The sequence below is a fragment of the Manis pentadactyla genome, chromosome 4 (assembly GCF_030020395.1).
Source record: "Manis pentadactyla isolate mManPen7 chromosome 4, mManPen7.hap1, whole genome shotgun sequence".
Classification (NCBI taxonomy): domain Eukaryota; kingdom Metazoa; phylum Chordata; class Mammalia; order Pholidota; family Manidae; genus Manis; species Manis pentadactyla.
The window spans coordinates 121861112-121888842 of record NC_080022.1 but is presented as its reverse complement, the minus strand read 5'-3'; the positions used below and the strand labels follow the sequence as shown (position 1 = coordinate 121888842).

At 40.5% G+C, this 27731-nt stretch overlaps 1 protein-coding gene across 5 annotated transcripts in view; it reads left to right on the top strand.

The window, feature by feature from the left end:
- ULK2 (unc-51 like autophagy activating kinase 2) overlaps positions 1 to 27731 on the top strand; it is a 152972-nt gene that overhangs the window by 16510 nt on the left and 108731 nt on the right. For 4 of the 5 annotated variants that reach the window (XM_036920681.2, XM_036920680.2, XM_036920679.2 and 1 more), the window contains 3 exons: positions 15190 to 15363; positions 22250 to 22323; positions 24411 to 24512. In XM_036920681.2, the coding sequence (XP_036776576.2) occupies positions 15190 to 15363; positions 22250 to 22323; positions 24411 to 24512 (350 nt within the window). The remainder of the gene's footprint in view (positions 1 to 15189; positions 15364 to 22249; positions 22324 to 24410; positions 24513 to 27731) is intronic. The other variant, XM_036920682.2, reaches the window with a different exon arrangement.

Sequence of the window (27731 nt, the reverse complement as noted above, 5' to 3'; positions counted from 1 at the left end):
ATGCCTTGTATTTCTTTGTTTTGTCTGATTGCCGTGGCTAGGACCTCCAGTACTATATTGAATAACAGTGGGGACAGTGGGTATCCCTGTCTTGTTCCCAATCTTAGAGGAAAAGCTTTCAGCTTCTTGCTGTTAAGTATGATGTTCGCTGTGTGTTTGTCATATATGGCCTTTATTATGTTGAGGTACTTGCCCTGAATACGCATTTTTTTTGGAATTTTTATCATGAATGGATGTTGAATTTTGTCGAACACTTTTTCAGCATCTATGGAAATGATCATGTGGTTTCTGTCCTTCTTTTTGTTTATGTGGTGTATGATATTGATGGATTTTAGAATGTTGTACCATCCTTGCATCCCTGAGATGAATCCCACTTGATCATGGTGTATGATTCTCTTAATGTATTTTTGAATTTGGTTTGCTAATATTTTGTTGAGTATTTTTGCATCTGTGTTCATCAGGGATATTGGTCTGTAGTTTTCTTTTTTCATGGGGTCTTTGCCTTGTTTTGGTATTAGAGTGATGCTGGCTTCATAGAATGAGTTTGGAAGTATTCCGTCCTCTTCTATTTTTTTGAAAACTTTAAGGAGAATGGGTATTATGTCTTTTCTATATGTCTGATAAAATTCAGCGGTGAATCCATCTGGACCAAGGGTTTTGTTCTTAGGTAGTTTTTTGATTACCAATTCAATTTCTTTGGTGGTAATTCACCTGTTCAGATTTTCTGTTTCTTCCTGGGTCAGTCTTGGAAGGTTGTATTTTTCTAGGAAGTTGTCCATTTCTTCTAGGTTTTGCAGCTTCTTAGCATATAGATTTTTGTAGTATTCTCTAATAATTTTTTGTATTTCTGTGGTTTCTGTCATGATTTTTCCTTTCTCATTTCTGATTCTGTTGATGTGTGTAGATTCTCTTTTTCTCTTAATAATTCTGGCTATGGGCTTATCTATTTTATTTTCTCAGAGAACCAGCTCTTGGTTTCATTGAGTTTTTCTATTATTTTATTGTTCTCAATTTTATTTATTTCTTCTCTGATCTTTATTATGGCCCTCCTTCTGCTGACTTTTGGCCTCATTTGTTCTTCTTTTTCCAGTTTCAGTAATGGTGACTTTAGACTATTCATTTGGGAATGTTCTTCCTCTTTAGATAGGCTTGGATTGCTATATGCTTTCCTCTTAGAAGTGCCTTCGCTGCGTCCCACAGAACTTGGGGCTTTAGGCTTTCATTGTCATTTGTCTCCATATATTGCTTGATCTCTGTTTTAATTTGGTCATTGATCCATTGATTATTTAGAAGCCTGTTGTTAAGCCTCCATGTGTTTGTGAGCCTTTTTGTTTTCTTTCTACAACTTATTTCTAGTTTTATGCCTTTGTGGTCTGAAAAGTTGGTTGGTAGAGTGTCAATCTTTTTGAATTTACTGAGGCTCTTTTTGTGGCCTAGTATGTGGTCTGTTCTGGAGTATGTTCCATGTGCACTTGACAAGAATGTGTATCTTGCTGCTTTTGGGTGTAGAGTTCTGTAGATGTCTGTTAAGTCCATCTGTTCTAGTGTGTTGTTCAGTGCCTCTGTGTCCTTACTTATTTTCTGTCTGGTGGATCTGTCCTTTGGAGTGAGAGGTGTGTTGAAGTCTCTTATAACGAATGCATTGCATTCTATTTCCTCCTTTAATTCTGTTAGTATTTGTTTCACATATGTTGGTGTTCCTGTATTGGGTGCATATATATTTATAATGGTTATATCCTCTTGTTGGGCTGACCTCTTTATCATTATGTAATGTCCTTCTTTATCTCTTGTTACTTTCTTTGTTTTGAAGTCTATTTTGTCTGATACCAGTACTCGTACACCTGCTTTTTTCTCCCTATTGTTTGCATGAAATATCTTTTTCCATCCCTTGGCTTTTAGTCTGTGTATGTCTTTGGGTTTGAGGTGAGTCTCTTGTAAGGAGCATATAGATGGGTCTTGCTTTTTTATCCATTCTGTTACTCTGTGTCTTTTGATTGGTGCATTCAGTCCATTTACATTTAGGGTGATTATTGAAGATATGTACTTATTGCCATTGCAGGCTTTAGATTTGTGGTTACCTAAGGATACCTAAGGTTATCTAAGTGTCTAACTTAACTCACTTATTAAGCTATTACAAGCACAGTCTGATGGTTCTTTATTTCTCTCCCTTCTTATTCTTCCTCCTCCATTATTTATATGTTAGGTGTTTTATTCTGTGTTCGTTTGTGTTTCCTTTAACTTCTTCTTTGTGTAGTTGATTTAAAGTTTTTGCCTTTAGTTAGTATTTGGTTGGTCTGCTTTCTTTGCTGTAATTTAATTTTCTCTGAGGACATCTATTTAGCCTTAGGAGTGCTTCCATCTAGAGTAGTCCCTCTAAAATGCCCTATAGAGGTGGTTTGTGGGAGGCAAATTCCCTCAACTTTTGCTTGTCTGGGAATTGTTTAATCCCTCCTTCATATTTAAATGATATTCATGCTGGATACAGTATTCTTGGTTCAAGGCCCTTCTGTTTCATTGCATTAAATATATCATGCCATTCTCTTCTGTTGAGAAGTCTGATGATAGCCTGATGGGTTTTCCTTTGTAGGTGACCTTTTTCTCTTTCTGGCTGCCTTTATACTCTGTCCTTGTCTTTGATCTTTGCCATTGTAATTATTATATGTCTTGGTGTTTTCTTCCTTGGGTCCCTTGTGTTGGGAGTTCTGTGGGCCTCCATGGTCTGAGAGACTATTTCATCCCCCTGTTTGGGGAAGTTTTCAGCAATTATTTCTTCAAAGACACTTTCTATCCATTTTCCTTTTCTTCTTCTGGTACCTCCATATTGTTCTGTTTGGATTGGTCACACAGTTCTCTTAATATTCTTTCATTCCTGGAGATCCTTTTATCTCTCTCTGCCTCAGCTTCTCTGTGTTACTGTTCTCTGATTTATATTCCATTAATGGCCTCTTGCACCTCATCCAGTCTGCTCTTAAGTCCTTCCAGAGACTGTTTTATTTCTGTATTCTCCCTCCCAACTTTATCCTTTAACTCTTGCATATTTCTATGGAGGTCCATCAGCATGGTTATGACCTTTATTTTGAATTCTTTTTCAGGGATATTGGTTAAGTCTATCTCCCCAGGCCCCCTCTTGGGAGTTGTCTGGGTAATTCTGGACTGGACCAAATTCTTCTGCCTTTTCATGGTGATAGAGGTAGCTGTAGGCACGTATTGTGTGTGTCTGCTGGGAGAACAAAGTTCTTTCCTGCTTGCTCATCACCTTGCCCTTCTCTGCTGCCTGTGTCAGTTACCCACCCTCCTGGAGCAGCCTCTGGGTTAATCCCCTAAGCTGCTGTGGGTGAATCTCCATCAGGGTAGCGTAGAGCCCTCTGAGGAGTGACAGGTGTGCCGGGTGTGCTCTTCTGTGAGAGCAGTGCACCTGCTGGGCAGCTGTGCGCTGGCAGCGGCCTTTGGGTCTGGCCTGGGCGGCTGTGTGCCAGGAGGAGGTTCTGGGTGGCTGCTGGGGGAATGGCTGCTCCAGGGCCGCTCCACTGCCGCCACCACCATGGGCTTATGTGCGCCGCTCCTGGGCTGCTCGCCTGCCACTTCTTCAGGTCTGCGTAGGCCACTCCCGGGCATGTTGGCCGCCGCTGCCAGCTTGTGCGGGCTGCTCCTGGGCTGCCACCGCCGCTGTTTTGCGCGGGCTGATCCTGGGCCGCTCAGTTGCCACTGCTGCAGGCTCGCGCAGGCCACTCCTGGGCCTCTCTGGTGCCGCCGCCACCAGCACATGGTGGGTGCTCCTGGGCCACTCAGCCGCTGCCCCTCGCCCTCTACTGGGCTGGTGTGTCGGGGTCCTCACCAGTCGGGGGAACGATTGGCAGGCTGCTTATCACCATGAGAGTCTTCAGAGCTGCGCTGCTGCCCAGGGGGTTAGTTCACCTAGAGTTTCCCAGATTCCCAGCTGCTGGGCTGTGTGTGCTGGGATGATTTCTTCCAGCTGTGAGGTCCCTGTCCCTTTAAGACTTTCAAAAAGCACTCACTTTTCTTTTGTCTTAGGGGAGCTGGTTGTGGGGACCCGCTGACAGGTTTTACTTTTCCATTTCTCTCATGTCCAGCACACCATGCACTGTATGTCTGTGCTCCCATTGCAGATTACTAGTGCTGGTTGTTTAGCAGTCTTGGGCTCCCACACCCTCGCTGATCCAACTTCTTTCATTCTGCTGGGGAGCTGGGGTGGGAGTGGTGCTCAGGTCCCGCTGGACCGTGGCTTGTATCTTACCCCCTTCATGTGATGCTGAGTTCTCGCAGATGTAGATGTAGCCTGGCTGTTGTACTGTATCCACTGGTCTCTCTTTTAGGAATAGTTCTATTTGTTGTATTTTCAAAAATACTTATGTTTTTGGGAGGAGATTTCCTCTGAACTACTCACACTGCCATCTTGACTCCTCCCTATTCCTTCGGTTTTGCTTTGTTGTGATACTCCACAAATGAGTGAAGTCATTTGGTATTTGTTTCTCCACCTGGCCTATTTCACTGAGCATAATACCCTCTAGATCCATCTGTGTTGCTGCAAGTTGTAGGATTTCTTTTCTTTTTATGGCTGAATAATATTCCACTGTGTATATGTACCACATTTTCTTTATCAATTCATCTACTGATGGACTCTTAGGTTCCTTCTATATCTTGGCTTTTGTAAATAGTGCTGTGATAAACATATGGGTGCATATGTCTTTTTGAATCAGGGATCTTGTTTTCTTCAAGTAAATTCCTAGGAGTGGAATTCCTGGGACAAATGGTTATTTCTAATTTTAGTTTTTTGAGTAACCACCATACTGCTTTCCACAATGGTTGAACCAGCTTACATTCCCACCTGCAGTGTAGGAGGGTTCCCCTTTCTCTGCATCCTCACCAGCATTTGTTGTTCTTGTCTTTTGGATGTTGGCCATCCTAACTGGTGTGAGGTGATATCTCATTGTGGTGTTAATTTGCATATCCCTGATGATTAGTGACATGGAGCATCTTTTCAGGTGCTTGTATTTCTTCTTTGGAGAAGTGTCTATTGAGATCCTCCACCCATTTCAATTGGGTTATTTGTTTTTTGGGTATTAAGGTGTGTGAGTTCTTTATTTTATTTAGATGTTAAAGCTTTATCAAATAAATCATATATTCTCCCATAGTGTAGGATGCCCTTTTTGTTCTGCTGATTGTGTCCTTGCTATATAGAAGCTTTTTAGTTTGATGTTGTACCTGTGGGTAAAATTGTAACATTTCCAGAGTATCTCACCTGGCTTTAGTGCATTTGCATATCCTCAGGGGTGGAGAGACGTTCATCTCCATATCAGTGTGTAATTACCTGGGCAACTGAGGGTGTATCTGAACCTGAGAGTTTAAAGGGAGGGGCTTGCTGGTTTGCTTGCTTCTTCAGGAACAGAGGAGAGAGATGGCCCTGGACTGTAGTTTGTAAGCAATAAACGTGTTTTAAACTTTATTTCTCCCTTTGACTGATTTTGGTTTTTACAGGTATTTTGCCCCGGGATTTCCTCTCCCAGGACTTACATTTGGTGGCAGTTGGTTGGGTTCCTCTGAACCCAAAATCTGTCACAATGTGTGAGACCTTTGGGAGGGCTGCTCCTGTGGATGGTGGGGAGGCCGCAGTGGATGCAGCGGCAGAGAGTCCTGCTTCACCTGTTATTATCCCCTCAGCTGTGGGGCTTCCAAGTTGGGAACCCCTAGTGGGGAATTGGTCTAGGGTAAAGTACCTCCTAGAGGGGTGGGGCCTTCCCCAGAACTGAGTAAAGGTGGAAACACCAGAAGCTGCAGAATTAGCCCTCCGTGAGTTGGAAGACTGCTTGGAGACCTTAGGGGGCCATGTAGTGGCTGGCATTGTAGGGTCTCTTTTCATTGAGATAGTGGAAAATGTCATACAGGAGAAAGGATTATCGCGGGACTCAGGCAGGAGAGAGACACACTTCAGCATCGCTTGGAGGAGCTGGGCGATAACCTATGGGATGCTGTTAAAGAAGAGAGAAAGTTACTGAAAAGGCAGGCTATGCTCCTAGACGACTCCTTAGCAGCAGTGAGGGGGGAGACGCATGAAAAGCCACGATGCAGGAGGCCGTGGGGGTCAGGGGAGGAAAGAGTAGTGTCTTCAGCCCTAGAAATGGTGGAGGAGCTGTTGGTGGAGAAGCCCAAGGGAGAAGAGGAGGAGGCGGGGCCATGGGCAGATCTGCTACCCAGGCCACCACTGGAGGTACCATCTTCTGTTTTATTTATTTATTTATTTTTGTAGATAATTATTTTTTATTGAAGGGTAGTTGACACACAGTATTACATTACATTAGTTTCAGGTGTACAACATAGTGATTCAACATTTATATACATGACAATTCTAGGTACCAGCTATCACCATACCAAGCTGTTACAATATCTTGACTATATTCATTATATCCCGGCTACTTATTATTTTACCATTGGAAGTGTATACTTTTTTTTTTTTGTGAGGGCATCTCTCATATTTATTGATCAAATGGTTGTTAACAACAATAAAATTCTGTATAGGGAGTCAATGCTCAATGCACAATCATTAATCCACCCCAAGCCTAATTTTTGTCAGTCTCCAATCTTCTGAGGCATAACAAACAAGTTCTTACATGGAGAACAAATTCTTACATAGTGAATAAGTTCTTACATGGTGAACAGTACAAGGGCAGCCATCACAGAAACCTTTGGTTTTGCTCATGCATTATGAACTATAAACAGTCAGTTCAAATATGAATACTCACTTGATTTTTATACTTGATTTATATGTGGATACCACATTTCTCTCTTTATTATTATTTTTAATAAAATGCTGAAGTGGTAGGTAGATACAAGATAAAGGTAGAAAACATAGTTTAGTGTTGTAAGAGAGCAAATGTAGATGATCAGGTGTGTGCCTGTAGACTATGTGTTAATCCAAGCTAGACAAGGGCAATAAAACATCCATGTATGCAGAAGATTTCTCTCAGAATGGGGGGGTGAGGTTCTAAGCCTCACCTCTGTTGATCCCCAATTTCTCACCTGATGACCCCCCTGCGACTGTGCTTGTCTTAGGTTGTTCCTCCCTTGAGGAATCTTTCCTGTCTCTGGCTAACCAGTCATCTTCTGGGGCCATACAGGGAAATGTAAAGTTGGTAAGTGAGAGAGAAGCCTTATTGTTTGAAATGGTTAGCTTTTTATTTCTTTGCATATTTATGCCCTGTAGCTTCTATGCCCAGCATTTGTCTTGAGGTATCTTTACCACTTGGAAGAATTATGATACTCGGTAAATTTGATATGAGGCACGAATTCTATTTAAGGGTTGTAATTAGAAAGGAAGAAGAAAAGCTATAGAAGTAGCAGGCGGCAGAAAACATGGGAAGATTGATTATTTCTTTGATATATCTTCTTGTAGAGTAACTTCAGCATGTATAGGTTTTAAGCTACTACTTAAATTGCGCACACACATTGACATAATAGGAGTATAGTTACATAACCAAAGCATACCTGTAATTACCAGCCATCTCGAGTGAAACCAAGAAAACCAGTTAGGCACCTTAGGCATTTGTGAAAACTTATCTATGATATGGTGGATATTGTCCAACTGAGCTTGAACGGTCTGAGAGAAATCAGACAAATTAAAACAACCCATTCCTGGGGAATGTTCACATCTCTTATGTTCTTTAAACAGTAAATAGTCTGTAGTTGTAAGATTTTGGAGCGTTACAATTTGCACTTCTCCTAATTCTTTTTTTTTTTTTTTTGTAGATAATTATTTTTTTATTGAAGGGTAGTTGACACATGGTATTACATTACATTAGTTTCAGGTGTACAACATAGTGATTCAACATTTATATACATGACAATTCTAGGTACCAGCTATCACCATACCAAGCTGTTACAATATCTTGACTATATTCATTACATCCCTGTTACTTATTATTTTACCATTGGAAGTGTATACTTTTTTTTTTTTTGTGAGGGCATCTCTCATATTTATTGATCAAATGGTTGTTAACAACAATAAAATTCTGTATAGGGGAGTCAATGCTCAATGCACAATCATTAATCCACCCCAAGCCTAATTTTCGTCAGTCTCCAGTCTTCTGAGGCATAACAAACAAGTTCTTACATGGAGAACAAATTCTTACATAGTGAATAAGTTCTTACATGGTGAACAGTACAAGGGCAGCCATCACAGAAACCTTTGGTTTTGCTCATACATTATGAACTATAAACAGTCAGTTCAAATATGAATACTCATTTGATTTTTATACTTGATTTATATGTGGATACCACATTTCTCTCTTTATTATTATTATTTTTAATAAAATGCTGAAGTGGTAGGTAGATACAAGATAAAGGTAGAAAACATAGTTTAGTGTTGTAAGAGAGCAAATGTAGATGATCAGGTGTGTGCCTGTAGACTATGTGTTAATCCAAGCTAGACAAGGGCAATAAAACATCCACGTATGCAGAAGATTTCTCTCAAAACAGGGGGGTGAGGTTCTAAGCCTCACCTCTGTTGATCCCCAATTTCTCACCTGATGACTCCCCTGCGACTGTGCCTGTCTTAGGTTGTTCCTCCCTTGAGGAATCTTTCCTGTCTCTGGCTAACCAGTCATCTTCCGGGGCCATACAGGGAAATGTAAAGTTGGTAAGTGAGAGAGAAGCCTTATTGTTTGAACCATCTTATGTTTTAAAGGCCCACCCAGCTCTAATTAAGAAAATAAAAACAAAACAACCGCAGGCTCCTCAGGTGGAGGAGCAGCCCCTCCCGAGGTTGGGTAGCACTCCATGCTCCGCCCCTGTACCCAGGATGAGCTGGTGGACATGAGCGTGCGGTATAGGCAGAGGCCATCGGAATCTGCCTACATGGCTTTTATGTCTCTGGGATATGGGGATGGAAAACATTGTTGTGTCAGGTACAGAGATGAGTAGAATGGCTTCCCTGATGACTCACCCTTTCCCCTGGCAGCAGTTGCAAAGTGCCTATCACGTGTCAGGGAATCAGACAGTTCTACAATGGCTGACAGCTGCCATCAGGGTAGTTTGGCCTAATCAGGGTGATTTACCATATTTTCCCGGTAGTTGGAAAATGTTTACAGAGCTCCAACAGGTACTGTGGGAATTGGGTATGAAAAACATCTATAATATGGACCACCAGGGCCCTGATGAAGAGGTGTTCACTATAGTATTGAGAAACCTGGTGCTGCATACAGCTCCCACATGTCTCTTTGGGTCCTAGTGAATACTCTTGCTCCCCACCTAGGGCAACCCATAAGTGAGGCTACTCGTACTTCAGCAGGTCTGGGTGAGGTTGAAACAATAAGGGCATGCAGGGAAGTATGTGCCATGACTGAAAGGAGAAGTGCAAAAGGCCCCATGAAGGTCTCAAGGACCCAGATGTGGGTTGATTTGATAAAGGCTGGGGTAGTGAAAGAAAAACTCAATGGGAAGACCAATAGAATTTTGTTAGAACTGTGGCACCAATTAAAGCCAGAGCAGCAGTTCCAGCCGCTGAGGTCCAGGAAACCAGAGTCAAGACCTCATGCCCAGCCTGTGTCCCTGCAAAACTTCATGGGAGACAGCACTCAGGATTTGCCTGGGCCCTCACCCTCACAGGAGGATGATTGGGCATCACGGCTCGACTGAGGGGGGTCGTCAAAGTCCCCACCATGGGGGATAGGTGGGGACCAGAGGCCATATATAGAATTAACAATTCATTGGTCCCCTGTGAATGAACAACGTGTCCTGGCGCCGGTGGACACAGGAGCTGAGTATTCTTTGATTCATGGCAACACTGAGCATTTTCCTGGGCCCCCTACTGTGATAGATGGCTATGGGGGGAAGGCAATTAGAGTGAAAAAAGCCCAAATCTCATTGGGGATAGGGCATTTACCCCCAAAGGAGTATACCGTGTACATTTCTCCCATCCCTGAATATAGTTTGGGAGTAGATATCCTGCAGGGCCTGTGGTTACAGACCACTGCAGGTGAGGTCAGACTGAGGGTACATGTGGTAAAGGCAGTTCTGAGGGGACATGCTAAGCACCCATCTGTAGCTCTGCCTGTACTTTGGCGGGTTACAAATATTAAGCAGTATGAATTGCCTGGGGGGTACAAGGAAATTAAAGAAACTCTACAGGAGTTGGAGAGGGTGGGCATCATAAAGCCCACTTGTAGTCCTTTTAATTCCCCAGTGTGGCCAGTAAGAAAGCCAGATGGCTCCTGGCGTATGACTGTAGACTACAGGGAATTGAATAAAGTCACATCCCTTTTGCATGCTGCTGTCCCCTCTGTAGCAGACATGCAAAGGACACCCTCAGCCATGAACTGGGAACATATCATTATGTAGTAGATCTTGCTAATGCTTTCTTCTCTTTTGACATAGCATAGGAAAGCCAGGAACAATTTGCCTTCACAAAGGCTGGCAGTGGACATTCACTGTCCTTCCACAGGGATAGCTCCACAGTCCCACCATCTGTCATGGACTTGTAGCCCAGGACTTGGCCACATGGAGAAAACTGAAAACAGGGCAGTTGTATAACTACATTGATGATACTATGCTCACGCCTGATTCTCTTTCAGATTTAGAAGGGGCAGTTCCTAGACTGTTGCAACATCTATAGGAAAAAGGATGGGCTGTGAACAGCACCAAGGTTCAGGGACCTGGTTTGTCTGTGAAATTTTTTGGGCTTGTCTGGTTGGGTAAAACTAAAGTTGTTCCTGAAGCAGTTACAGACAAGGTCCAGGCTTTCCCCACTGCTACCACTGTGACAGTATTACAAGAGTTTTTGGGTCTTTTGGGCTACTGGAGAGTGTTTATCCTGCACTTGCAAAATTTCTGAAGCCCTTATATTGGTTGGTACAAAAGGGCATCAGGTGGGACTGGGATGAGACATGTGCAGCTGCTTTTACTGCTGCCAAGCAGGCAATCAAGGCTGTACAGGCCTTGAATGTAATGGACTCATCAAGGCCCTGTGAATTAGATGTTCATGTAACTGAAAATGGTTATGGATGGGGTCTTTGGCAGTGGTTTGAATGGACACACCAACCTACTGGATTCTGGTCACAACTATGGAAAGGAGCAGAGGTCTGGTACACCTTGATAGAACAGCAACTGGCTGCTGTGTACCACGCCTTGCTGGCTACGGAGCCTATCACCACAACAGCTCCTACCAAGGTAATAACCACCTATCCATCACGGGGTGGGTGCGAGACTGGACCCAAAGGCCATGGAGTGGTGTGGCCCAGACACCTACACTGGCCAAATGGGGTGCACATTTACAGCTGCACAGTGCGCTTTCTACTAGCCCCTTAAGTGGAGAACTCCAACACTTATTGGGGCCAGTGTCCTATACCAGTGGAAAGCAGGAAGAACTTGCTTTTCAGCCTTTGGTAGCTAAGACTCCTTATCAGGAGGGAAAAGCCCCTATACCTGAAGACACTTGGTAACAGATGGCTCCAGTCGTAGGCAGCCCCTGAAGTGGAGGGCTGTGGCTTTCCATCCTAGCACTGAGACAATATGGATGGAGGATGGAGAGGGGAAGAGCAGTCAATGGGCAGAGTTGTGGGCAGTGTAGCTTGTGATCACCCAGGAGCCTTCTGCCATAGTTGTCTGCACTGACAGCTGGGCTGTCTATTGGGGCTTGACCCTGTGGTTGCTGACATGGTATCATGCCAACTGGATGGTTAGTCACCGGCCCCTTTGGCGGCAAGAGTTGTGGCAAGACCTCTGGGCCTCTGGTCAGACTAAGGTAGTTACCATACATCATGTGACTGGCCATTTGCTTTTGGCATCCCCAGGGAATGATGAAGCAGACACATTGGCCCAGGTGTGCTGGCTAGAAGGAAAGCCTGCCACTGATGTGGCCCAATGGCTGTACCAGCATTTGTTGCACACGGTCAAAAAACAATGTGGGCTGTAGCCCGTTGGTGGGGCTTGCCATTGACCTTTGAAGAAGTCAGCAGAGCCTGGAAGAAGTGCCTTGTGTGCTCGAAGAGGAACTTAGACCGAGTCCCACAGCAACATGCGACAATAGAAAGGGGGCCAATACCCCTTGTCAGGTGGCAAATAGACTATATTGGGCCTCTGCCCATATGAGATGGATATCAGTATGGCATGATTTGTGTGGACACAGCTACTGGCCTATTGGTTGCTTTTCCTGCACATTGTGCAGATCAGCAAACCACCGAGAGGGGCCTGGAGTATCTCTTTGCAGCCTATGGCCAGTTGCAGGTGATTGAGAGTGATCAAGGCACCCACTTTACTGGACATGTGTTAGAAGGATGGGTGCAGCAGTTAGGAATAAAGTGGAAATTTCATGTATCATATATTCCTACTGGGGCAGGCATGATAGAGAGGTACAATGGTTTGTTGAAATCTGGCCTGAAGTCAGACACCAATAGTCTACAGAGTTGGTCAGTTCACCTATGGACAGTGCTGCGGCATTTGAATAAGAAGCCATGTAAGAAAAGGCCTGGAAGCTGGCCTCATGTGTGTACCTGGAATAACAGCTGAATGGCCCCCAAAGGTCATGGTAGTATACGCAAAACATCCAGGAGGTAAGAGCAGCTTGAGCGGAAGTTTTGTTTTCTCTTTATGGCCAGTGCATGTACCTCCTGTAGCCCTATATATCGACCCATCTGTAACTCCCACAGGGAGGAGGGTGAAAGTCTGGTATACTAGACCAGGATGAAATCCCATTTCTGGCACTGTTTTATCACAAGACCTCTCTCTTGCATGTATCCTACCTGATGGACAAGATTTGCCTCTGCTGGTGTCATTAAAACATGTATCTTATTACCGTTAAGGTTATTTTCTCCTGCAGTCCTTGTGACCTGAATGCGCCCCCTGGCTGCAGCTGCCGTGTGATGATTGGTCTGAACCCTCAGCTCCTGCCTGCCTATGGAATGGACGAGCTATGGACTTAATCTGCATAAGACTTTGAACCTAGCTGAATCCTCCGGCTTGAGGATTGTCATACTTTTATTGCTATTGGTATTATATCATTAGTCTGGTCATAGTGCTCCAGTTTTCTCGCCTAGGGACCATTGTGGAAGAAGGGGAATGAGTAGATTGTAAGTCAAGATTTCTGGAGGGGTGGCCTGTGGGTAAAATTGTAACATTTCCAGAGTATCTTGCCTGGCTTTAGTGCATTTGCATATCCTTGGCTGGAGAGAAGTTCCTCTCCATCTCAATGTGTAATTACCTGGGCAACTGAGGGCATGTCTGAACCTGAGAGTTTAAAGGGAGGGGCTGGCTTGCTGGCTTGCTTGCATCTTCAGGAGCAGAGGAGAGAGATGGCTCTGGACTGCAGTTTGTAAGCAATAAACAGGTTTTAAACTTTATTTCTCCTTTTGACTGATTTAGATTTTTAGAGGTATTTTGCTTCAGGATTTTTCTCTCCCCGGACTTACAGTCCCATTTGTTCACTTTTGATTTTGTTTCCCTTGCCTGAGGAAATGATTTCAGGAAAAAGTTGCTCATGTTTATATTCAAGAGATTTTTGCCTATGTTTTCTTCTAAGAGTTTTATGGTTTCATGACTTACATTCAGGTCTTTGATCCATTTTGAGTTTACTTTTATGTATGGGGTTAGACAGTAATCCAGTTCATTTAATAACATGTAGCTATGCAGTTTTGCCAACACCAGTTGTTGAAGAGGCTGTCATTACCCCATTATATATCCATGGCTCCTTTATCATATATTAGTTGACCATATATGCTTGGGTTTATATCTGGGCTCTCTAGTCTATTCCATTGGTCTATGGGTCTGTTCTTTTGCCTGTACCAAATTGTCTTGATTACTGTGGCTTTGTAGTAGAACTTGAAATCAGGGAGCGTAATTCCACCTGCTTTATTCTTCCTTCTCAGGATTGCTTTGGCTATTCAGGGTCTTTTGTGTTTCCATATGAATTTTAGAACTATTTGCTCTAATTCATTGAAGAATACTGTTGGTATTTTGATAGGGATTGCATTGAATCTGTAGATTGCTTTAGGCAGGATGGCCATTTTGACAATATGCTTCCTATCCATGAGCACAGGATAGATTTCCATTTATTGGTGTCTGCTTCAATTTCTCTCATGACCATCTTAAGTTTTCAGGGCATAGGTCTTTCACCTCCTTGGTTAGATTTATTCTGAGGTGTTTTATTTTTTTGATGCTGTTGTAAATGGAATTGTTTTCCTGATTTCTCTCTCTGTTAGTTTATTAGTGTATAGGAATGCAACAGATTTCTGTGTATTAATTTTGTATCCTGCAACTTTGCTGAATTCAGTTCTTAATTCTAGTAGTTTTGGAGTGGATTCTTAGGGTTTTTAATGTACAATATCATGTCATCTGCAAACAGTGACAGTTTAACTTCTTCCTTACCAAATTAGATACCTTTTATTTCTTTGTGTTGTCTGATTGCCATGGCTAGGACCTCCAGTACTGTGTGTGTTGAATAATAGTGTGGAGAGTGGGCATCCTTGTCTTGTTCCCAATCTTAGAGGAAAAGCTTTCAGCTTTTCTCTGTTTAGAATGATGTTGGCTGTGGGTTTGTTGTATGCGCCCTTTATTATGTTGAGGTGCTTATCCTCTGGGAATCACCTATTTTTCATTTGTGCTTAGGTAATGGTTGGAATTAAATATGGATTTTTATCTCAGATATTTGACTCATAGGATGGGGGACTTATTTTTGGATTATAGAGGACACTCACATTTGTTGAGCACCTGCTTTTAACCCACAGGGATTCATTTTATTTGAAGATGTGGAGGCCATAAAGGTCACTTAACATGTCATTTAAATGCTTTTAAAACCATAATATTTCATTTCTTCCAAGTGTTAATATAATTTTGTCTCATTAATTTCATATGGAAAGGTTTTCAGAATAACATGGGCACATTCAGCAGTAAAAAAATCAGAAAGGAAAACCAAAAATGAACACTAGTGAAAACAAAAGATGCAAATGTAAATAAGTTCTTTTTATAAGAGCTTAAGATTTTTGAGATAACATGATATCTTCATAGACTTAAATTACTAAAGTAAAAAAAAATGCAAATTCCAGTGACTTACTCCCTCCATGGTCTCCCTAACAGCTCACTCATGTTGGTGGAATATGCACATGGTATTTGGTTTTGTGTGCTTAAACACTGATGTGACTCTTTTCTTTTTTCCTTTTTTTTTTTGATATGACTCTTTTCTACCAGCTAAAGGAACTCTCAGTGAGGATACTATCAGAGTGTTTCTGCATCAGATTGCAGCTGCCATGCGAACTCTGCACAGCAAAGGCATAATCCACAGGGATCTCAAACCACAGAACATCTTGCTGTCTTATGCCAGTCGCAGAAAGTTGAGTGTCAGTGGTATTCGCATCAAAATAGGTAAATGGCCACGCATTGTTTTATGCAAAGGAAATTTTTAGAACTCAGTATTTTTAGATAATTTCAGTTTAGTTTTGTTAGAATAATGGATTTTGTTGATGCACTTTTGAAATTTATATTGAGTTCAGTGAGGTATATTTAGATATCTGAACCTTTTCCCTTATTAGAACCATATACTGCATCTCAGGAGGGCCAGAGGGCCCATTTTAGGCACTCTAAACATGGATCCCAGCTGCAAATCCTCCTTCTCCTCGTTAGAAGGAAGCTGAAATATTACAGTTGCTGGCATCAATTTAACAACCTTTGTTCTTTACAGCTCATGGGATTTAACATCTGGGATGTGAGAGACCTGGCAGTTTTTAGCACCCTTGTATTTATCTCAGAATTATTTGAAGTAGTTTGTAATGGTGGCTTTTTTTTAAAGCTTTTCTTTTGATTAGAAAAATAACTTTTTATTAGTATTTAAGAAATTTCTGACTTTATGTAGGTTCCATCTGATATCGAGAAAAGAAAAAAACTAGTTCAAATTCTACACCTGGTGTTTTTCATTTTTTCATTTTTTGGTATCATTAATCTATAATTACATGAACATTGTGTTTACTAGATTCCCCCCATCACCAAGTCCACCCACATACCCCATTATAGTCACTGTCCATCAGTGTGGTAAGATGCTATAGAATCACTATATGTCTTCTCTGTGTTGTACAGCCCTCCCTGTGCCCCCCAATATACATTATGTCTGCTAATAGTAATGCCCCCTTTTTTTGCCTTTATTCCTCCCTTCCCACCCATCCTCCCCAGTCCCTTTCCCTTTGGTAACTGTTAGTCCATTCTTGGGTTCTGTGATTCTGCTGCTGTTTTGTTCCTTCAGTTTTTTTCTTTGTTCTTATACTCCACAGATGAGTGAAATCATTTGGTACTTGTCTTTCTCCACCTGGCTTATTTCACTGAGCATAATACCCTCTAGCTCCATCCATGTTGTTGTGAATGGTAGGATCTGTTTTTTTCTTATGGCTGAGTAATATCCCATTGTGTATATGTACCACATCTTCTTTATCCATTCATCTACTGATGGACATTTAGGTTGCTTCCATATCTTGGCTATTGTAAATAGTGCAGCGATAAACATAGGGGTGCATCTGTCTTTTTCAAACTGGAGTGCTGCATTCTTAGGGTAAATTCCTAGAAGTGGAATTCCTGGGTCAAAAGGTATTTCTATTTTGAGCATTTTGATGAACCTCCATACTGCTTTCCACAATGGTTGAACTAATTTACATTCCCACCAGCAGTGTAGGAGGGTTCCCCTTTCTCCACAACCTCGCCAACATTTGTTGTTGTTTGTCTTTTGGATGGTGGTGATCCTTACTGGTGTGAGGTGATATTTCATTGTGGTTTTAATTTGCATTTCTCTGATGATTAGCGATGTGGAGTATCTTTTCATGTGCCTGTTGGCCATCTGAATTTCTTCTTTGGACAAGTGTCTGTTCAGACCCTGTGCCATGTTTTAATTGGATTATTTGCTTTTTGTTTGTTGAGGTGCGTGAGTTCTTTATATATTTTGGATGTCAACCCTTTATCCGATATGTCATTTATGAATATATTCTCCCATACTGTAGGATGCCTTTTTGTTCTATTGATGGTGTCCTTTGCTGTACAGAAGCTTTTCAGCTTGATATAGTCCCACTTGTTCATTTTTGCTTTTGTTTCCCTTGCCTGGGGAGATATGTTCATGAAGAAGTTGCTCATGTTTATGTCCAAGAGATTTTTGCCTAAGTTTTTTTCTATGAGTTTTATGGTTTATGACTTACATTCAGGTCTTTGATGCATTTCGAATTTACTTTTGTGTATGGGGTTAGACAATGATCCAGTTTCATTCTCTTACATGTGTCTGTCCAGTTTTGCCAACACCAGCTGTTGAAGAGGCTGTCATTTCCCCATTGTATGTCCATGGTTCCTTTATGGTATATTAATTGACCATATATGTTTGGGTTAATATATGGACTCTCTATTCTGTTCCACTGGTCTGTGGGTCTGTTCCTGTGCCAGTACCAAATTGTCTTGATTACTGTGGCTTTGTAGTAGAGCTTGAAGTTGGAAAGTGAGATTCCCCCTGCTTTATTCTTCTTTTTCTCAGGATTGCTTTGACTATTCAGGCTCTTTGGTGGTTCCATATGAATTTTAGAACTATTTGTTCCTGTTTGTTGAAGAATGCTGTTGGTATTTTGATAGGCATTGCATTGAATCTGTAGATTGCTTTAGGTAGAATGGGCATTTTGACAATATACTTCCTAACCAAGAGCATGGGATGAATTTCCATTCATTAGTGTCCTCTTTACTTTCTCTTAAGAGGGCCTTGTAGTTTTCAGAGTATAGGTCTTTCACTTACTTGGTTCGGTTTATTCCTAGGTATTTTATTCGTTTTGATGCAATTGTGAATGGAATTGTTTTCCTGATTTCTCTTTCTGCTAGTTCATCATTAGTGTATAGGAAAGTAACAGATTTATGTGTATTAATTTTGTATCCTGTAACTTTGCTGAATTCAGATATTAGTCCTGGTAGTTTTGGAGTGGAATCTTTAGAGTATTTTTATGTACAATATTATGCATCTGCAAATAGTGACAGTTTGACTTCTTTACCAATCTGGATGCCTTATATTTCTTTGTTTTGTCTGATTGCCATGGCTATGACCTCCAGTAGTATGTTGAATAACAGTGGGGAGAGTGACCCTCCTTGTGTTGTTCCTGGTCTTAGAGGAAAAGCTTTCAGCTTCTCGCTGTTAAGTGTGATGTTGGCTGTGGGTTTGTCATATATGGCCTTTATTATGTTGAGGTACTTGCCCTCTATACCCATTTTGTTGAGAGTTTTTATCATGTATGGATGTTGAATTTTGTCAAATGCTTTTTCAGCACCTATGGAAATGATGATGTGGTTTTTGTCCTTCTTTTTGTTGATGTGGTGGACGATGTTGATGGATTTTCAAGTGTTGTACCATCCTTGCATCCCTGGGATGAATCCCACTTGGTCATGGTGTATGATCCTCTTTATGTATTTTTGAATTCAGTTTCCTAATATTTTATTGAGTATTTTTGCATCTATGTTCTTCAGTGATATTGGTCTGTAATTTTCTTTTTTAGTGGGGTCTTTGCCTGGTTTTGGTATTAACGTGATGCTGGCCTCATAGAATGAGATTGGAAGTATTTCTTTCTCTTCTACATTTTGGAAAACTTTAAGGAGGATGTGTATTAAATCTTCACTAAATGTTTGGTAAAATTCAGTGGTGAAGCCATTTGGTCCAGGAGTTTTGTTGTTAGGTAGTTTTTTGATTACCAAATCAATTTCGTTGCTAGTAATTCATCTGTTCAGCTTTTCTGTTTCTTTTTGAGTCAACCTTGGAAGACTGTCTTTTTCTAGAAAGTTGTTCATTTCTTCTAGGTTATCCAGTTTGTTAGCTTATAATTTTCACTGTTCTCTCTAATAATTCTTTGTATTTCTGTGGTTTCTATAGTGATTTTTCCTGTCTCATTTGTGATCCTGTTTATGTGTGTAGACTCTGTTTTTTTCTTGGTAATTGTGGCTAGGGGTTTATCTATTTTGTTTATTTTCTCGAAGAACTAGCTCCTATTTTCATTGATTCTTTCTATTGTTTTATTCTTCTCAATTTTGTTTATTTCTGCTCTAATCTTTATTATGTCCCTCCTTCTACTGACTTTGGGGCTCATTTGTTCTTCTTTTTCTATTTCTGAAAATTGTGAGTTTAGACTGTTCAGATAGGATTGTTCTTATATCCTGAGTTAGGCCTGTATTGCAATAGACTTTCCTCTTAGCACCACCTTTGCTGCGTCCCACAGATTTTGCGGTGTTGAATTATTGTCATTTGTCTCCATATATTGCTTGATATCTGTTGTTATTTGGTCTTTGATCCATTGATTATTTAGGAGCATGTTGTGGAGCCTCCATGTGTTTGTGGGATTTTTTGGTTTCTTTGCATAATTTATTTTTAGTTTCATATCCTTGTGCTCTGAGAAGCTGGTTGGTACAATTTCAATCTTTTTGAATTTACTGAGGCTCTTTTTGTGGCCTAGTATATGATCTGTTCTTGAAAATGTTCCATGTGCACTTGAGAAGAATGTGTATCCTGCTGCTTTTGGGTATAGAGTTCTGTAGATGTCTGTTAAGTCCATCTGTTCTAATGTGTTTTCAATGCCTCTGTCTCCTTCCTTATTTTCTGTCTGGTGGATCTGTCCTTTAGAGTGAGTAGTTTGTTGAAGTCTCCTAAAATGAATGTATTCCATTCTACTTCCCCCTTTAATTATGTTAGTATTTGTTCACATACGTAGGTGCTCCTGTGTTGGGTGCAGAGATATTTATAATGGTTATATCCTCTTGTTGGATTGACCCCTTTATCATTATGTTATGCCCGTGTTTGTGTCTTGTCACTTTCTTTGTTTTAAAGTCTCTTTTGTTTGATACACGTACTGCTTTTTTCTCCCTATTAGTCACATGAAATATCTGTTTCCATCTGTTCACTTTTAGTCTGTGTATGTGTTTGGGTTTGATATGAGTCTCTTGTAGGCAATATATAGTTGGGTCTTTTTTTTTTTTATCCATTCAGTGATTCTATGTCTTTTGATTGCTGCAGTCAGACCATTTTACATTTAGAGTGATTATCGATAGGTATGTACTTATTGCCATTGCAGGCTTTAGATTCATGGTTACCAAAGGTTCAAGGGTAACTTCCTTACTATCTAAGAGTCTAACTGAACTTACTTATTATGCTATTACAAACACAGTCTAAAAGTTCTTTTTTTCCCCTCCTTTTTTTGTCCTCCATTCTTTATATGTTAGGTATCATATTCTGTACTCTTTGTCTATCCCTTTTTATTACTTCTGATGACAGCGATTTAACCTTAGGAACATTTCCATCTGTAGCAGTCCCTCCAAAATACACTGGAGAGATGGTTTGTGGGAGCTAAATTCTCTCAGCTTTTGCTTTTCTGGGAATTGTTTAATCCCTCCTTCAAATTTAAATGATAATCTTGTTGGATAATGTATTCTTGGTTCAAGGCCCTTCTGCTTCATTGCATTAAATATATCATGCCACTCCCTTCTGGCCTGTGAAGTTTCTGCTGAGAAGTCTGATGATAGCCTGATTGCTTTTCCTTTGTATGTGACCTCATTTCTCTCTCTGGCTGCTTTTAATAGTCCATTCTTATCCTTGATTTTTGCCATTTTAAGTATTATATGTCTTGGTGTTGTCCTCCTTGGGTCCCTTGTGTTGGGAGGTCTGTGCACCTCCATGGTCTGAGAGACTGTCTCCTTCCCCAGATTGGGGAAGTTTTCAGCAATTACTTCCTCATAGACTCTTTCTATCCCTTTTTCTCTCTCTTCTTCTTCTCATACCCCTATAATATGAATATTGTTACATTTGGATTGGTCACACAGTTCTCTCAGTAGTCTTTCATTACTAGACATCCTTTTTTCTCTCTGTGCCTCAGCTTCTTTGTATTCCTCTTCCATAGTATCTGTTTCATTTATTGTGTCCTCCACCATATCTAATCTGCTTTTAATACCCCCATTGTGCTCTTCAACTATTGGATACCTGTCCTCAATTTCTTCCTGAGTTGAGTTCTTGAGTATTTTTCTGTACCTTCATGAGCATGTTTATGATTTTTATTTTTAATCTCCTTCAGGAAGATTTATTAATTCAGTCTCACTCGGTCCTTTCTCTGGTGTTGAGATTTTGCTTTGAGCCAGGTTCCTTTGATGTTTCATATTTGTATGTGGCACCCTCTAGTGCCCAGAAGCTCTACTCTGTGGAGCTGCTCCATCCCTGGAGCGATGTCGGGAGTCACGGGAGTGGTGCTGGTGCCAGGGGTGAGGAAAGAGCTCTTTCCTGTTTCCCGGCTGTTATGCCTGTCTCCACTGCCAGAACCAATTGGCCAAACACACAGGTGTAAGCCTCTATGCTTTGTTTTTGTAGCTGCCATAGGTGGGGCTTCCCTCTGACTGGCCTGACACCAGGGCAGGGGCTTCTCGTTTGCGAGCCAGGTGCAGGATAGCCGGGAGGAAGACACAGCAGGCTGCATATCACCTTGGCGGGCCTTGGAGCTGCAGAGCCAGTTGGGGATGGAGTGAGTGAAGATCGTTTAAGGTCCCAGCCTGCTGGGCAGAGTGCACCTGGACAATTTTGTCTATCTGTTCTTTTTCTTGAGCAGTAAGCTCTGCGCAATGCTTGCCCCTTTAGCAGCCCTCTCACTGTTAGGAAGTCTCTCAGACTGCCTGCCCAGTTGGGCCGGATATGAATCCCTGTTTTCCACAAGCAGCTGGAATCTCCGTCTCTCCAGGTATTCCACCTGTCTTAGCTTTCCAACCCCACTAATCACCAGAGTACCATGCAATGTAGGTTTGTGCTCCCAGAGCAGATCTCCAGGGCTAGGTGTTCAGCATTCCCAGGCCTCCACTCCCTCCCTGCTCTGTTTCTCTTCCTCCCTCCATTGAGCTGGGGTGGGGGAAGGGCTTGGGTCCTACTGGGTCACCGCTTTGGTACGTTACCTTGTTCCATGAGGTCTGCTCTTTTCTCCAGGTGTATGCAGTCCTTTGCAGCCTTCTTTCCTGTTGCTCTTTCAGGATTAATTGTATTAATTATATTTTCATATTATATGTGGTTTTAGGAGGAGGTCTCTGTCTCACCTCTCACGCTGCCTTCTTTAATCCAATCGGTGATTACTATTTCATAGATTGTCAAAAATGAGGTAGTTACTTTCAGTAAGCTGTTAATTTAATTTGTCACAGTTCCATTGTGCCTCTTTATGTCTTGAAAATATGATCTATGTTAAGTGTGAGCAAAGGTATCATTTGTTTTTCTCCTTTTTATTTTGTGAAATAGCGGATTTTGGGTTTGCTCGTTACCTACACAGTAACATGATGGCTGCAACACTGTGTGGATCCCCAATGTACATGGTGAGTGTTTGTGTCCTTGTGTGTTTATGACATGGCACCATGAGCACTGGAATTTAAGTGTAAGGTTTGTTTCCAAGTAAGATGTGATTTTATAGTGTGTTTTTACTTGTATTAACATTAACTGTATTACTGATAATGCTGTGATATAATATAGACATTTTTTGCTTTAGCATAGCAGACTGTAAAAGTCATTTTTGCCCATTGTTTTTTAGTTTTAAAAAAGATTAGTTATTATAGTAGAAATCTCCTATTAGATTGAATTGAAAATAAAAACTGATGAAGTATGGTCATACTATATACTTCATGCGTAATATTAGGAATACCAAAAAAAAGAAAAAAAAGCCTCTAGGGCACCTCTTCAGGTACAGGACATGTTCATATTTTGCATGTTCTATCTCTTGATAAGGCACCAATATCATAGGAGATTTTTTAAATTTGTGTCATACTGAAAGCTGAAAAAATATTAGCTTTCTTCTTTGCCCTTTCATATGAATATTATCATGTCTGCTAGGGTAAGCTGTGAAAACTTCTGAACTAATGTGTTAAGACTGGAAGTATCTTAATTCTGGAGCCTCAGAATTCTGCAAAGTAAATAAATGTACCTATTTTAATTATAAGTTTAATGTGTATTTATGTTCTATTTAAATCCTAATTGGATTTCCTCTAATCTAAAATCAACTTTGAGATCAAGGAACTAGTCATCAAAGTTTAAAAAAGTTTTTTGCATTCAATTTACTTTCTTGATCATACTTTTACTGTTTATACAACAAACTTTTTAATTTAATGCAATTTAAAATTATTTTGTACTTCCTAAATATGAACTAGGTCAGCCTTGAATTAAGAGCCTTGAAGATAGAGTGTGCTTGGCCTGATCTCTAAAGGAAGTTGGCTCAGTAAGAAATTTACAAGGGACAATAAATGTTATACCTGGGAAATAAAATTTCACTGTCTTTAAGTGTATTTGACATTCATATATATATATTTTTTATACTAGTCCATACCTGGGTTTTCCTTAGTGGTAAAAAATAAGCATTTCCTTGTACACTTAGTTAACCTGAATTTTAATGGCTGCACTTTATTGCTAAGATGTGTGATAAATTTTCTTAACCATTCATCTTTTATTGGAATTTTAGGGTGTGTCCAGTTTTTTTCATCATCATAAATAAAACTGAAATGAGCACACACATTTCCATCTGTACTTCTTTCTGTCAGAAAGATTCCTAGAAATGATATTACTGAGTCAAAAAGATGTGGACAATCTTTTTTTATTATAATTTTTTATTAAGGTATCACTGATATACACTCTTATGAAGGTTTCACATGAAAAAACAATGTGGTTACTACATTTACCCATATTATCAAGTCCCCACCCGTACCCCAATGCAGTCACTGTCCATCAGTGCAGCAAGTTGCCAGAGATCCACTGTTGACATTCATATTTAATGTTTTTCCTGATTGATAGTATTTTTAAAAAGCACCATTTAATGAGAGGTGGGAAAATAGCTATAGCAAAGCAGCAGAGAAATGCTTTTGTTTTTAAGACAATTATTATTGTGTTTTGCATCATAGTTTTGTATTATTTTAAAAGTTTTTAAATGATAGGGAAAAGGAATAATAATATAGCAAACTCTTGTGTACCTATTATCCATATTTTACAAAGTTAATATTTTGCCATGACCTTTTCTTTTTTAGAAAGGAATAATCCAAGTCCTTTTGTATATATACGTTCCTTTTCCCATTTCCCACTCTCCTATTCTCATACCCTAGAAGTAACCCCTATCCTGTCATTGGTGTGTTTTTTCTTTAATATAATTTTAATGCTTTTACTGTATTTGTGTCCATAATAATGTACAGAAATGTTTGTTTCTACAACTTGATTCTTCTCATATAGCACCGTTTTTGAGATTTACCAGTAAATCTCAATGTAGGAATATGGTTCTAAGTTCATTGCAGTATCATTTGATTAGGGAAATACCACAATGTGTTTTGTTTTGGTAGTTTTGCAAGGAGTGTGACATTTACCAGTTAATTGGCATATGCATATGTAAATAACATAATGCATATCTCCTGAATATTTTTATTCACAGGCTCCTGAGGTTATCATGTCTCAACATTACGATGCTAAGGCAGACCTGTGGAGCATAGGAACAGTGATATACCAATGCCTCGTTGGAAAACCACCTTTTCAGGTAGCCTGCCCTTTTTCTTGTGTACTCAGTTTTGGGATCTTCTCATTTTGCATTTGCCTTTGACTCATAAAATGGGAAGCCTTTGAAAGCTGTTTTTTTGGTTCCTTGTGATTTATTTTGATTTTGTTACAAGCAAAGCCTGCTGTAGTGAGCCAGACACTTCTTGGTTTTTCTTTTTTATCTGCCTTCTTGTGACAGTTGGACTGGGCATGAAGCCTCTCCATGTTTTCCAGGCTAAGAGTCTGGTGGGAAATGGGTGTCAACAGTGGTGTCAGCACTTCCTGCTTAGCTTGGTTTTGGGCTTCTGGAATCCCAGAGGGCTGGGGCTGGCCGGCCTGGAACGACCACTGGAAACCGTCTCCAGCTCTCTGCTCCTGTCACTGCGGGGTGGAAGGAGTTGATCACTTAGGCTTTATGGATGTCACCTTGGGTCCTTTTCCTCTCCTCTGCTCCCAGAAGAGGTCATCTAGAATTAATCATGATGATTCCTCTTACATTCACGCTGCCCACTTACAAAGAGATTTTTTAAATCTGAAAACTAGAACAAAGTGAATTATTTGTCCAAGATGGTATTACAAAACCAGTGACATGGCCAGGTCACAAACTTAATTTCCTAGTCTAGTTAGTTATGTAGAGGCAGCTTCCCTGACTCAGCAGCTCTAATTGTGAGGGCGCTGCCTGTGCTGTGGAGAGACAGAAGTGCAGTATACTTAGTTCTCCTGGAATTCCTTCAAGTCTTAAGGTGAGATACACCGCCCCCCGGTGTTACACGATAAAAATGTACCTGTTGGGTAGGCCACATAACCTTCAGGGGAGTGGTTCTTAGCCTTTTCTAAGTTTCAGGCCTCTCTGAGAGTCTGACCTCAGAAGAAATCCATTATTCCCAGGTAGGCAGAATTTGCACTCAGTTTCAGAGGTTTTTTTTTTTTTTTTTTTAAGAAAACAATATCTTTTTTATTAAAGGATAAGGATGATGTATAATCTTATGAAGGTTTCACATGAGCAACACTGTGGTTACTACATTCACCCATATTATCAAGTCCCCCCTACACACCGCATTGCAGTCACTGTCCATCAGTGTAGTAAGAATCTGTAGAGTCACTACTTGTCATCCCTGTGCTATACTGCCTTCCCCATGACTCACCTACGTTATGTGTGCTAATCATAATGCCCCTTAATCCCCTTCTCCCACCATCCCACCCACCTTCCCCAAACCCTTCCCTGTGGTAACCGCTAGTCCCTTCTTGGAGTCTGTGAGTCTGCTGCTGTTTTGTTCCTTCAGTTTTGTTTTGTTTTTATACTCCACAAATGAGTGAAGTCATTTGGTACTTGTCTTTCTCCACCTGTCTAATTTCATTGGACAAAATACTTTCTAGATCCATCCATGTTGTTGCAAATGGCAGGATTTCTTTTCTTTCTATGGCTGAACAATATCCAATGGTATGTATGTACATCTTCTTTTTTTTTTTTTTTAGATAATTATTTTTTATTGAAGGGTAGTTGACACACAGTATTACATTACATTAGTTTCAGGTGTACAATACAGTGATTCAACATTTATATACATGATAATTCTAGGTACCAGCTATCACCATACCAAGTTGTTACAATATTTTGACTATATTCCTTATGCTATACATTACATCCTGGTTACTTATTTATTTTACAATTGGAAGTGTGTACTTTTTTTTGGTTGTTGTTGTTAGGGCATCTCTCATATTTATTGATCAAATGGTTGTTAACAACAATAAAATTCTGTATAGGGGAGTCAATGCTCAATGGACTATCATTAATCCACCCCAAGCCTAATTTTCGTCAGTCTCCAATCTTCTGAAGCATAACGAACAAGTTCTTACATGGAGAACAAATTCTTACATAGTGAATAAGTTACATGGTGAACAGTACAAGGGCAGTCATCACAGAAACTTTTGGTTTTGCTCATGCATTATGAACTATAAACAGTCAGTTCAAATATGAATACACATTTGATTTTTATACTTGATTTATATGTGGATACCACATTTCTCTCTTTATTATTTTTAATAAAATGCTGAAGTGGTAGGTAGATACAACATAAAGGTAGAAAACATAGTTTAGTGTTGTAAGAGAGCAAATGTAGATGATCAGGTGTGTGCCTGTAGACTATGTGTTAATCCAAGCTAGACAAGGGCAATAAAACATCCACATATGCAGAAGATTTCTCTCAGAACAGGGAGGGTGAGGTTCTAAGCCTCACCTCTGTTGATCCCCAATTTCTCACCTGATGACCCCCCTGCGACTGTGCCTGTTTTAGGTTGTTCCTCCCTTGAGGAATCTTACCCGTCTCTGGCTAACCAGTCATCTTCCGGGGCCATACAGGGAAATGTTAAGTTGGTAAGTGAGAGAGAAGCCTTATTGTTTGAAATGGTTAGCTTTTTATTTCTTTGCATATTTATGCCCTGTGGCTTCTATGCCCAGCATTTGTCTTGAGGTATCTTTACCACTTGGAGGAGTTATGATACTCGGTAAATTTGATATGAGGCACGAATTCTATTTAAGAATTCGTTGTAATTAGGAAGGAAGAAGAAAAGCTATAGAAGTAGCAGGCGGGAGAAAACATGGGAAGATTGATTATTTCTTTGACATATCTTCTTGTAGAGTAACTTCAGCATGTATAGATTTTAAGCTACTACTTAAATTGCACACACACATTAACATAATAGGACTATAGTTACATAACCAAAGCATACCTGTAATTACCAGCCATCTCCAGTGAAACCAAGAAAACCAGTTAGGCACCCTAGGCATTTGTGAAAACTTATCAATGATATGATGGTTATTATCTAACTGAATTTGAATAGTTTGAGAAAAATCAGACAAATTAAAACAACCCATTCCTGGGCACTGTTCACATCCCATATGTTCTTTTAACAGTAAATAGTCTGTAGTTGTAAGAATTTGGAGCGCTACAATTTGCACTTCTCCTAATTCTTGGTTGAGTCCCAACAGTATAGATCCAGTCAAATTTGTTGTTTTACTGTATGCACAGGCCAGCTTAGATATCTCCTTCATTCCCATGGCAAGTCCAGGAGCTGGTGGGATGAGTGCATCTACAGCTGTAGCAGTGCGTGGATCTTTGTTGGGGTTTTTTGATGATCATCTTCTGGCATGAGTCTTCCCGAGAGTGCTGATGTTGGAAGTTCTCTTTCATATCGTATCTTAGTTCATTTTCGGGGTAGC